Raw genomic sequence first — 12445 nt, 5'->3', positions numbered from 1 at the left:
CCGGTCCGGAGGAGGCCCTAGTGGACACGGGGGCAGGGCAGCCCCTCCAAATGCACCCGGTCAGAGGGGCGTGGCCAGCCTCTGGGGGGCAGGAGAGATGCGGGGGTCTCACCAGGGCCTGGGGAGATGTCCTATGTGTCCACCCACACTGCCTTCCCAGGAGCGGGGGCGGGGCAGGAGCTGCCCACACACGGCCCGGAGCCTCCCATGGGGCCAGAGTGCCACTGCCAGCCCCCGGGATGCCGCCCCTCTTCCCACCCCCTTCTCTCTCCCCAGCTCCCCACCCCTCCCCCACCAGTCGCCACCCCTTTGTCTCCCTCCTCTCCCCCCATCTCCCTACCCTACTCCCCACCCCAGTTCCTCTCCCTCCAATCCCACTCCGGTAGGGAATTCTGGGAAAGGGAGAAGCTGCTCCTGCCCCCAGGCGGGAGAAGGAAGCAGAGCTGGGGGGGGGGGGGCAGGACAGAGGAGGACACAGAGGCGTCCACATCTGCGTGGCGACCACAGAACAGCTCAGGGACCCCAAGGCCGACACCAGTCTCGGGCCCCCCGGCGCCCACTCCCCCAGTTTCCCAGGGCACCCAGCAGGAGGCCCGGGCCAGGGCTGTAAGTGGCTGCCCCAGGGCCAGGCGTGCCTTCCTGGATGAGCAGCAGTGCCCAGGGCAGGCGGGCAGGAAACAGCCCTGCTCGGGAGGCAGATGGTTCCCTGGGGGCCAGGGCCAGCCAGCATCCCTGCGGAACGCAGCTGGTGCTGCAGGCCGGGGCCGTCTTGCTGCAGGACCGGCAGGTGCCCTGTCCACCCCCCCAACCTGCTCCCTGGACTCTCCCCAGGCCCCAGCTGGCAGGTGCCCTGTCCCCCCCCACACACACCTCCTTGAGCTCTCCCTGGGCTCTATCCAGGAGGGGCCCAGGCCGGGCTTAGCCTTCGAGCCCAGGGAGCTCGCTCCTGCCCAGCCACAAATCCTGCTGGCTCTGCTGCAGGCTGCTGATGCGGCCACGCCCACCGCCGTCTGGGACGTGGCCTGGTCGCTTTTGGGACCAGGTGAGCACTGGGCCCAGGCCTCCCTACTGCACAGAGAGGGCGTGAGGAGGGCCCTGCTCGGGCCCAGCACTGCACTCCAGGGTGACCGGGGCCTCAGACTGGCTGATGTTTAGTCTAGGAGCTGGGCGCAGCTTTGCCGCCTGGCAGATGCCCGGCTGGTGGTCAAGAGATGGACCCCTCCTCTCGACCAAGGGTTCCCACCAGTGCCCCCGCACCAGGCCCACCTGGATGACCCAGGTCAGCCCCCTCAAGCCCAGCAGGGCAGCGGCCCGGATTGCCTCTTGCCGTGTGACATGGAACTAACATAACCCGTCCGGGTCCCAGGGTTGGGACTCCAGCCCAGGGTCCTGGCTCAGCGGGCGTTCGGTCCCCAGAACCGGATCTACTTCCTGGGGGTGGGGAGACTCCGTCTGTGTCTGCTGACCTCTCCGGGCTGCTCAGTTATCTCCCAGCTGCAGACACCCCCCAGCGGGCACCCAGGGGCCCCAGGGCGGAGGGGCCGGGACCTAGAAAGATCTGAGGAGCTGGGCAGAGGCCCACACCCGCACAGACATGGGGTCCCTTCGGCTTCTCTGCCTGGCCATGCTGGGTGAGCCCATGGGGCGCCAGGGAGGGGCTGCTGCCTGCCTCAGAGGGGTGGGCGCAGGGCCCGGGGGAGCCGGGAGGTGCGGAGCAGAGAGGGTGAGGGTCAGCCCAGCCCCGTGCTTGCTGCAGGGGTGGCCCGATGTCGCTCCACCATCCGGGCCCGCTGCGCCCCACTTGGCCAAACAGACCCTCCAAGGGGGGCCCCGTCCATCTTGATACCACCCCTGACCGCCTCTCGTCTCTTACAGCCGCCAGCGGCTCCCCCACGGTGCAGGAAGGAGGTGAGTAGCCCCCATGCTGGCGGGAGAGGGGTGCCGGGCTGGGGACCCTGGTGTCAGAGCCCTCACCCGCGGGGCTGCTGACTGCAGACGCCTGCGTGCAGCTGGAACATTCTGGAAGCCGGCCCGCAGCCCGGGAGGGCTCTGGGGGAGGGGAGGGGAGCAGGCCAGTGGGGGCCTTCGGAAGGGACGCGGGGTAGGGAGAGCAGCCCTCCAGGTGGGCTGTTTGGGGGTCCCTGGGCAAGTGTGTGCCAATCCTGGCCCACTGGGAGGGCGTGTCCCAGAGAGGACTGGGAGTTTGGGAATTCTGGGGGACACCGTGGCCCGGCAGGCGAGGGACCTGCAGGCCCACCGGAGGCTCCGTGAGGGCCCTCTCAGAGGCGGCCGGAGAGTTGGGGCCTCCCTCTCCACACCTGCAGCCCGCCCGCAGGGGCCCAGCCGCCCCTGGCCGGCTCTGGCCACCAGACTGCCAGGGCCCTTCTGCTGGGTGGTCCCCTCTCCCCTGCCCCGTCTCCGTAGCGGCCGCCTGCCCATCTGCTGGGAAGCGACCCCTTCCCGGTGCGGCTGGGCCCCAGTGGGGCGTCCCCGGCTTCCACGGAAGGCTCACTTGAGTGGGGCTGGGGTTGAGCCGCCATTTCCTCATTTGCTGTAAAAACAAGTACGCCGTTGGGGCACCACTAAAAAAAGGGCGGGCAGCTGGGGTGGGGAAGTCCTTGGAGGGGCCGCCCCCCCCCCTCGGTCTGGGCCTCTGATCCTTGCTACACTGCTGGGTGGCTGCCCGGCAAACCACGCATTCGTTGGCGAAACACTCGCTGAACACCTGTTGGGTTGCAGGAACTGTTCCAGGCACAGGGGGCCCTGGGGGGCACAGAGGCAAAGCCCCCGGATCTCACCCTCCAGTGGAGTGGGGGTGGGGAGATGCAGGGGAGCCAGCAGGGGTGCAGGAGACGGGGTGCAGGGACACGGGGGTGCACAGGATGAAGTGAGTGGGGGCAGCACTGAGCAGGGGACACGCGGCAGGGACGGTAGATAGCGAGGAGCAGGGCGGGCCTGGAGCAGGGCTCCACGCAGCCGGAGCACAGGAAGCAGGGCCAGCCAGGTCTCCTTGGCCCGTGGAGGAGTCACTTTGGTCACTGAGTTGGGACGGGAGAGCCGCGAGGCTGTGACCTGGGAAGCGAGGGGGAGGGAGGGGAATGCTGGGCTGGGGGGGGGGTCCTGCCCTGAGGCAGCTGGGGGGGGGGGGATGCGGGCACCAGGTTCAGAAGTAGTGGACTGAGCGCCAGCACTTGGAAAGGTGGCCTGGTGCAAGTGGGGACCCCCACACCCCTGGTCGGCGCGCGGGAGACTCCAGGGACGGTGGCTAAGGTGGACTAGCTCGGAAGCCGTGGACTCGTGTCCAGGGGCTGGTGAGCGAGAGTGGTGGGGAAATGCCAGGAGGATGTTGACCCCCCTCCCGATCCCGTCCAGCCCAGGGCCGGGAAGGCAGTGGGGGCCCAGCACCCCAGACAGCGCGGGAAGCCGGGGGCCAGGGCGGAGCGGGTTTGGTTTCCGTGAGTGTAGAGAGCGTGTTGGAAACACTGAGTCCAGCGGCCCCCGCTGGCCCTGCTGTCACTTTGAAAAAGAATTTATGTATTTATTTCCTTTTAAAAAGTGTTTATGTGACAGGTGTGGGGAGAGAGAGAGAGAGAGCGAGCAAGCTTGCAGGAAGTGACCCGATGAGGCTGGTGTCCCCGGTGATGGCAGACCCTCCCGCCCCTCCCCACCAGCCATCAGGAGAGCGAGGAGCAAGCAGGACAGCCGGGGCCCCAAGGAGGACTGTAAGAACCATAATCCGAGGTGTGAGTTTGCTTCCCATGGTCCAACAGGTTTCCCCAGCCGGGTAATCTGCATTTCTGGGCGGAGCTAAGACAGGAGAGAGGGTGTTCCCACTTGCTGGCTCACTCTTCAGATGCAGGCCAGGGCCTGGGGCCAGAGCCGGGAGCTGGAACCCCATCCAGGGGCCGAGTCCTGGAAGCAGGACCGCGGGCTCCCAGGGTGTGTGTGGGCTCCCAGGGTGTGTGCAGGGCTCCCAGGGTGTGTGTGGGCTCCCGGGGTGTGTGCAGGGCTCCCAGGGTGTGTGCAGGGCTCCCAGGGTGTGTGTGGGCTCCCAGAGTGTGTGTGGGCTCCCAGGGTGTGTGTGGGCTCCCAGGGTGTGTGCAGGGCTCCCAGGGTGTGTGCAGGGCTCCCAGGGTGTGCAGGGCTCCCAGGGTGTGCAGGGCTCCCAGGGTGTGTGCAGGGCTCCCAGGGTGTGTGCAGGGCTCCCAGGGTGTGTGCAGGGCTCCCAGAGTGTTCAGGGCTCCCAGGGTGTGTGCAGGGCTCCCGGGGTGTGTGCAGGGCTCCCAGGGTGTGTGCAGGGCTCCCAGGGTGTGTGTGGGCTCCCAGGGTGTGCAGGGCTCCCAGGGTGTGCAGGGCTCCCAGGGTGTGTGCAGGGCTCCCAGGGTGTGTGCAGGGCTCCCAGAGTGTTCAGGGCTCCCAGGGTGTGTGCAGGGCTCCCGGGGTGTGTGCAGGGCTCCCAGAGTGTGCAGGGCTCCCGGGGTGTGTGCAGGGCTCCCAGGGTGTGTGCATGGGCTCCCAGGGTGTGTGCAGGGCTCCCGGGGTGTGTGCAGGGCTCCCAGAGTGTGCAGGGCTCCCGGGGTGTGTGCAGGGCTCCCAGGGTGTGTGCAGGGCTCCTGGGGTGTGCAGGGCTCCCGGGGTGTGTGCAGGGCTCCCAGGGTGTGTGCAGGGCTCCTGGGGTGTGCAGGGCTCCCGGGGTGTGTGCAGGGCTCCCAGGGTGTGTGCAGGGCTCCTGGGGTGTGCAGGGCTCCCGGGGTGTGTGCAGGGCTCCTGGGGTGTGCAGGGCTCCCGGGGTGTGTGCAGGGCTCCTGGGGTGTGCAGGGCTCCCGGGGTGTGTGCAGGGCTCCCGGGGTGTGTGCAGGGCTCCTGGGGTGTGCAGGGCTCCCAGGGTGTGTGCAGGGCTCCCGGGGTGTGCAGGGCTCCCGGGGTGTGTGCAGGGCTCCCGGGGTGTGTGCAGGGCTCCCGGGCTGTGTGTGGGCTCCCGGGGTGTGTGCAGGGCTCCCAGAGTGTCAGGGCTCCCGGGGTGTGCACTAGCAGGAAGCTGGAGTTGGAAAGGAGCCCAGGTGCCTCCTCACTTGCAGCCGGAGGCCGCTCCCTGAACACGGCTTGGGGGAACCCGGTTCAGCCCTTGACAAATCGGGCAGCTTGCTCAAAGTCCGGTCCCTGGGCCCTCGCTCGCTCCCCAGGGTTGGAAGCCCTGAGCCTCCACTGTCACAGAGACAAGTCTGAGGGGGCAGGGCCCGTCCTGAAGCCACACAGGCCAGTGTCCAGCGCGGGGCCTTGGCTTGACAGCATCGTCGGTCTCCAGCACCACGGGCCCTCGCCCACAGGAGGCTCGGAGCAGCCTCCCCCAGCCCAGGTCCCGGGGGTGTGGCCTTTCGATCCTGGGCGTGGCAGCCTGTCACTCAAGCGTCCTCACCAGCCCGTGAACTTTAGATGGAATGGCAGATGTCCTGATATCACAGGGCTGGGTTCATGAACGGACTGATCAGAAGGAAACCCACGGGGCCAGCGCTGTGGTGCAGCGGGTTAAAGCCCCGGCCTGCAGCGCCGGCATCCCATATGGGCACCGGTTTAAGTCCCGGCTGCTCCACTTCCGATCCAGCTCTCCGCTAGGGCCTGGGAAAGCAGCAGAAGATGGCCCAGGTCCTTGGGCCCCTGCACCCGTGTGGGAGACCTGGAGGAAGCTCCTGGTTCTTGGCTTCAGATTGGCACAGCTCAGACTGTTGGGGCCATCTGGGGAGTGGACCGGCAGATAGAAGACCTCTCTCTCTCTCTCTCTCTCTCTCTCTCTCTCTCTCTCTCTCTCTGCCTTTCAAATAAATAAATCTTTAAAAACAAAAAAGGAAACCCACAAGTCTGTTGGAGTGAACGGTGGGTCTCTCTGAGAACTTATGCAAATCCAGCTTCTATTCACAGTGAGGGGCGGAAACGCAGGAGGCAGCGAGCAAAACCTGGGGTGAGGGGCGGTGATGGCGCCCTCAGACCCCCGCCGCCCCACGTGAGCGGGGACCCTGGTCCTCGATGTGTTTGGACCACGAGGAGGAAGCCACTGGTCACCCCACCCCCCGAGGAAGGGCTGCAAGAAGGCTGCCCCAGGGAGGGAACCGAACTCAGCTGATGAGAGAACACGTGCCGGTCGGCAGCTGGGCAGTGAAGATGTGGGCATGGGACCCCCGCACCCACATCCTTGTGCTGCTCCAACTCCAGCCTCCTGCTGATGTCCGCCCTGGGAGGCAGCAGGCCCCGGCCGCAATGGCTGGGTCCCCACGACCCCCTGGGAGACCAGGATGGGGCTCCTGGGCCCTGGCTTTGGCCTGGTGTAACCCCAGCTGTGGCAGGCGTCTGGGCAGTGAACCAGCGGAGGGAAGGTCTCTGTGTCTGTCTCTCTCCCTCTGTCTCTCTGCCTTTTGAATACTTTTAAATAAAACCTATATTCTATTTTTTTTTTAAGATTTATTTTATTTGGGGCCGGCGCTGTGGCACAGCGGGTTAACTCCCTGGCCTGATGCGCCAGCATCCCATATGGGCGCTGGTTCGAGTCCCGGCTGCTCCTCTTCCAATCCAGCTCCCTGCTGTGGCCTGGGAAAGCAGTGGAAGATGGCCCAAGTGCTTGGGCCCCTGCACCCACGTGGGAGACCCAGAAGAAGCTCCTGGCTCCTGGCTTTGGATCAGCACAGCTCCAGCTGTCACGGCCAACTGGGGTGTGAACCAGTGGATGGAAGACCTCTCTCTCTCTCTCTGCCTCTCCTCTCTCTGTGTAACTCTGTGACTTTCAAATAAATAAAAAAGATTTATTTTATTTATTTGAAAGGCAGAGTTAGAGTTACAGGGTGCAGAGGTAGAGACAAAGAGAGACAGAGACAGAGCGAGATCTTCCAACTGTTGGTTCACTCCCTGGATGGTCGCAACAGCTGCTGCCTGTTTCGCCGGCATCCCCTGTGAACATCGGTTCACACTCTGGCTGCTCTGTTTGCAACCCGGCTCCCTGCTAATGCGCCTGGGAAGGCAGTGGAGCACGGCTCAAGCGCTTGGACCCCTGCACCCACGTGGGAACCTGAATGGAGTTCCAGGCTCCTGGCTTCAGCCTGGTCCAGCTCCAGCTGCTGTGGCCATTTGGAGATGAACCAGAGGATGGAAAACATCTGTCGCTCCCTCTCCCTGTAATTCTGTCTTTCACATAAATAGATAAATCTTTAAAAATATAAACAGGGCCAGCTCTGGGCATAGTGGGTTAAGCCGCTGTCTGCAGTGCCAGCATCCCATATGGGTGCCTGGGAAAGCAGCTGAAGATGGCCCGCATCCCTGGGCCCTGCCCCTAAGTGCAGGAGACCAGAGAAGCTGCTGGCTCCTGGCTTTGGATCGGCCCTGTCCTAGCTGTTCAGCCATTTGGAGAGTGAACCAGTGGATGGATGCTCGCTCTCTCTCTCTCTGTCTCTCTCTCTCTGTAACTCTGCCTTTCAAATAAATAAGTAAATCTAAAAGTATAAATCAAGCGACAGCGCAGTGGCCCCGCGTATGTCCCAGCAGTGCGCACCCGTCACCTCTCTCTCGTTCCAAAGCCCCAGAGGAATGGCCACACCCACCGAGCTGCCCCCTCCCCGGCCCTGGGCAGGCAGCCCGCGCCCCGGCTCTGCCGTTTCACACACAGCAGCTGCCTCCTGTGCCCCACTCCTCTTTCTGAAGGCCACACTCGGCCTGATCTTCAGCTGCGCAGTCCGGCAACACCTCACTCCGTTCCCTTCCGCTTCATCCACTGCACAGAGGCACCGAGGCGTCCCCCTGTGCCACTCGCCGTCTGCGCTCCGTGGTGTTAAGGCCAGTGTGGTGCCACGTGTCTGTGTCCCGCTCCTTTTTAAAGTCGAGTAATATTCCTTTTTCTAAGATGCGCTTGTTTATTGGAAAGACAGCGTTGGGGAGAGAGAGAGAGAGAGAGAGAGAGAGAGAAATGGGGTGGGGAGCTTCCACCCACTGGGCCACTCCGCAAATGGCTCAACGGCCGGGGCTGGGCCAGGCTGAAGCCGGCAGCCTGGAACCCGCCCGGGTCTCCCACATGGTGGCAGGGGCCCAAGGACTTGAGCCATCATCTTCCTCACCAGGACGACAACCAGGCGCTCTGATACAGGACGCGGGCGTCCCAACCAGAGGCTTAACCCGCTGCGCCGCCACGCCCGCCCCAGCCCACCACGTCTGCTAATGGCCGCGACGGTGCTGCCGTGACACGCGTGTGCACGTGGGTCGTTCCCGACATCACTCTGCTCAGCCTGTCAGCTGCCACCAAGCCACATCTTTGTCTCATACTTGATTAATGCGTTTTTTTTTTTTTTTTTTCCTTCCTCCTCCAACCACTTCTGCCAGAAATGGCCCCGGAGACCTCCATTGCCTACAAAGTCCTGGAAGTTTACCCCAGAAGGCGCCTGGTCGTCATCACCTGCCACTCACCGCAGGCGCCCCTGCCCATCACCTACTCCCTCTGGGGGAGCCAGGACACCCTGGTGACCAAGAAGGTGGTGAGGACCCCCGCGCCGGCCTCCTTCACCATCAACGTCACACTCAAGTCCAGCCCGGACCTGCTCACCTACTCCTGCCAGGCGGCCTCCAGCTCAGGCGCCCACGCGGCCAGCGCCAGATTACACATGTACTGGGAGCTGTGGGCCAGTGAGTGAGGGCCCCGCGGGGCGGGGCAGGGTGGGGGGAGCTCCCAGGCGGGGATTGCGGGTTCTGAGGGCTGGGCCAGGAGGCTGCCATCTGCAGCCACTCTCAGTGTCCTGGGGGCTGGTCCCAGGTCAGGCCCCACCCCGGCTGGAGATCCCCTGGGCAGGAGCCCGAGGACGCAGCACGAAGGAGCTCAGGGTGGGAGTGACCAAGGCCCAGGCCCTGACAGGTGCAGCTCCGAGCTGTCCCGGCGGCGCTGAGGGTGGGCTCCAGGCTCTGGTCCAAGCGTAGCCCCAGATGTTCACGGGGGAGTGGAATTAAAAGACAAACTTCTTATGGTGCAAAACAGCTTGAGGTTCATGAAATAAGAGGTCTTTAGGATGCTCATCAAAAATCCATGTTGCAGAAAACACGGATTTCAAAAAATGGGGGGGCCAAAAGACTCGCATTCTTATTTATTTTATTTGAAAGACAGAGAGAGAGAGAGAGAGAGAGAGAGAGAGAGAGAGAAGTCTTCCATTGGCTGGTTCATTCCCCAGATGGCTGCAACGGCCGGATCTGATCTGATCCGAAGCCAGGAGCCTCTTCCCAGTCTCCCACGCGGGTGCAGAGGCCAAGCACTTGGGCCTCCTCCACTGCTTTCCCAGGACACAGCAGAGAGCTGGATCGGACATGGAGCAGCCGGGACTCGAACTGGCGCCCACATGGGATGCCCGCACTGCAGGCGGCAGCCTTACCCGCTACGCCATAGTGCCGGCCCCCATACCCGCATTTTTATTTGCTGAGTCTGGCAACCCAAAATAAACTACACATGAATGGAACTGACTTGCGGGGCTGGTGCTGGGGTGCAGTGGGGTGAGCGGCCTCCCCGGAAGCCTGCTCCCGTCTCAGTGCCTGGGGTTGCCTCCCACCTCCGTGCCGGCCCAGCTCCCTGCTAGCACATCTGGAGGCCCCGCCCCAGGGGATGCTGGGGCCCTGGCTCCCAGGTGAGAGACCTGGAAGGGCTTGCTGGCTCCTGCTGCCTCCTGGCACGGCCCTGGCTGCTACGGGCATTTAGGCAGTGAAGCCGCAGAGGAAAGCGCGCCCGCCCGCTCGCTCTCTGCCTTCACATAAAAATACATTTAAAAATACATTTAAAAAGCCTCAAAAGTAGTAGGCTGATACCGGGCGGAGGCGGCACTCCAGCGGGCTGCCTGGAGGAGGCAGCGAGCACAACCAAGCCTCATTAGGTGATTTTTTTTGTCTTTTTGTTTTCTTTCTTGCCCTTATTTTTAAAATTTTTTTGTTTTTTAAAAGATCTTTATTTATTGGAAAGGTAGAGTCACAGACCCAGAGGGAGACAGAGACAAAAAGAGAGAGAGAGAGAGAGAGGTCTTCCATCCACTGGTTCATTCCCCAAATGGCTGCAACGGCCTGGAGCTGGGCCGGGCTGAAGCCAGGAGCCAGGAGCTTCCTCCTGGTCTCCCATGGGGTGCAGGGCCCAAGCACCTGGGCCATCCTCCACTGCACTCCCAGGCCACAGCAGAGAGCTGGACTGGAAGTGGAGCAGCTGAGACACGAATCAGGATTCTGGCACTGAAGGCGGCGGCTTTTACCGGCTCGCCAGGGCGCCGGTCCCCGCCTTGTTGTGATGAGGGAGGGGTCTAACATCTTCCACCACGCCTTTGCCCCCTCCTTCCAGAGCCAGTGTCGCAGCTGCAGGCCTCCTTCATCCTGCAGGACCAGGGGTCAGGCCCTGAGGTGCAGGTGTCCTGCCAGGCGTCCTCAGGCAGCCCTCCCATCTCCTACAGCCTGGTAGGGAGGGACGGGCACGTCCGCTTGCGGCAGACGCCACTCCCCGGGCGGCCTGCCAACTTCTCCATCCCGCTGTCCCGGACGCCAGGCTGGCTCCAGTGCCGGGCCGAGAACGAGGTCGGAGCCCAGAGCAGTTCCTTCACGCTGCTGCCACCAGGTGAGGGGCCCGGTGGCTCGCGGGGGCCACTGGTCCCCCGGGACCGGGAGGGCCAGAGGGCGGAGGGTGGAGGAAGTGGGACAGCTCCAGCCGGCCGCTGCCACCTCCCTCGCAGGGGAGCTGCCCGAGGGACCCGCCTTGGTGCTGGCCGGCAGCCTCACCGTCATTTCAGCTATCACCTCTGGGATGCTGGGCTGGAACATGCGGACCAGGTAGGAGACGGGTGCCGCAGACGGGGAGGAGGGGCTGCCGGTGGCCTGGGGCACCCACAGGGGCAGCAGGGGCACGGGGCGGACTGCTGAGGAGTGGTGGACAGTGAGGACAACCACCTTCACGGTGCACCTGCCCCGGGCCGCCCTGGGATGGATTCGGCTGGCTCTGGGTGCCCAGGAGATTCCGTCCTCAAGGGGCGAGAGGAGCCAGGGGCTGGGCTCCCCACTCCGAGGTCACGGCCCCACTGTCAAGTGTCCAGGCCTTTGGTCACCCAGCCCTGGCACACGGCCTTGGTGGGGGCCACCCCTGCTCCCTCGTGGACACTGCCGTGTCCTGGTGAGGGGCTCTACCCTTTCAAGAGGCCAGACTCGGGGTGACCCTGCCACCTGAGCCCCCGTTCTCCGCTCTACGAAGTGGGCACAGGGACCTGGCTCCCACTGGCCCGTGACCCGGGCCAGCCTCCTCCCATCCTCCTGCCCGGCCTCCCTTGGCTGACCCGGGCCTCCACGCCTTCGTCATCAGGCTGTGATCCGGGACGTGGCTTGGCTCCGAGTTTTCTTGGCTGCCCTAGAGAGAGACCCGCGGCGGAATGAAGACAGACGAAGGTCGTGGCGGTGGGGGGGTGGGGGAGTGGGCCATGCAGGTCAGGGGACAGGAAGTAGTGGACGTGTCAGAGGAGCAGGCCCCACTGGAAAGGACGCGCGGGACACTGGTGATGGAACCGACCTGCACGTGGGACTGTTAGCTGCTCTGACGCAAGAATGCGGCAGCTATGAGAGCCCTGCACCTGCTCTCGCTGTCTCTGTGTGCCCCTAACACTCACAATAAAATCCATCTAAAAAAGGGGGTGAGTGTTGGGGTGCAGCGGGTTAAACCAGCATCCCTCATGAGCACCGGTTCGAGTCCCAGCTGCTCCACTTCCGATGCAGCTCCCTGCTAATGCACCTGGCAAGACAGCAGGGGACGGCCCGAGTGCTTGGGCCCTGCACCCAGGTGGGAGACCCGGATGACGTTTTGAGTTCCTGGCCACGGCCTGGACCAGCCCTGGTCTTTGCAGCCATTTGGGGGGGGGGTGAGCCAGTGGATGGACCATCTCCTCTCTCTCTGTCTCCCCTCACACACACTCTGTCTTTTAAATAAATCTTTAAAAAAAAAAAGGCCAGTCCAGGCCGCCAGCTGTGGCTCTCTAAGCGCCAAGGAAGGGCCTTTGGCAAACACTTGCGACGCTGGCTTGAGAATCCAGCAGCTGATGGAAGGCTCCCGCCCTCCTCTCACCTGCTGTCACCCGCTGTCACCCGCAGCTGCTCCCTGGCGGCTGGACGCGGACTGCTGCTGGCCCAGTCCTGCGACTCAGCTCTCCCTCTGACCAGCTCACTGCCGGGGGTACGCAGGGACCCGCCCACCCCGCGCGCGCGTGGGAATCCTCACCTGAGGCCAGCCAGGTCGGGGGTCCGATGGCCGCTCCCGCCCCCCAGCCCAGCCCCAGCCGGCTGTGCTGGGGTGGGGGTGGGGCTGTAACTGGCGTCCACCCTGGCCCCTGGCCCTCACCCTGGGACCCTGCGGTCGGGGCGTGCAGCGTCACGGGACCTCCCAGTGCGACCACCCGGTCCCGGAAGAATCAAGGGGTGG

The 12445-nt window shown here is 64.1% G+C and overlaps 1 protein-coding gene across 2 annotated transcripts; it reads left to right on the top strand.

Moving 5' to 3' along the window:
• The first annotated feature begins 1575 nt into the window (after positions 1 to 1575).
• Positions 1576 to 11662, top strand: C17H17orf99 (chromosome 17 C17orf99 homolog). Of its 2 annotated transcripts, XM_051839712.2 has the most exons (6): positions 1576 to 1631; positions 1876 to 1908; positions 8356 to 8655; positions 10334 to 10603; positions 10719 to 10815; positions 11339 to 11465. In XM_051839712.2, the coding sequence occupies exons 1-6, from the start codon at positions 1595 to 1597 to the stop codon at positions 11343 to 11345; spliced, it is 744 nt and encodes a 247-aa protein (XP_051695672.2). In that variant the 5' UTR covers positions 1576 to 1594; the 3' UTR covers positions 11346 to 11465. The 2 variants fall into 2 exon arrangements, with proteins under 2 accessions (XP_051695672.2, XP_069916331.1); XM_070060230.1 differs by having other exon boundaries at positions 10334 to 10815; positions 11339 to 11662.
• Positions 11663 to 12445: the final 783 nt, after the last annotated feature.

Source organism: Oryctolagus cuniculus, chromosome 17, assembly GCF_964237555.1.
Source record: "Oryctolagus cuniculus chromosome 17, mOryCun1.1, whole genome shotgun sequence".
Taxonomy (NCBI): domain Eukaryota; kingdom Metazoa; phylum Chordata; class Mammalia; order Lagomorpha; family Leporidae; genus Oryctolagus; species Oryctolagus cuniculus.
Note: the sequence above shows the minus strand (reverse complement) of the source record. Positions and strands in the feature narration are given on the sequence as shown.

Bases quoted from the DNA above. Each gene is read 5' to 3' on its own strand.
- C17H17orf99 (XM_070060230.1), top strand. From the start codon at position 1,595: ATGGGGTCCCTTCGGCTTCTCTGCCTGGCCATGCTGG. The intron at 1,909-8,355 runs GTGAGTAGCCCC...CACTTCTGCCAG, and splicing joins CCCCACGGTGCAGGAAGGAG to AAATGGCCCCGGAGACCTCC. The intron at 8,656-10,333 runs GTGAGTGAGGGC...CCCTCCTTCCAG, and splicing joins GTACTGGGAGCTGTGGGCCA to AGCCAGTGTCGCAGCTGCAG.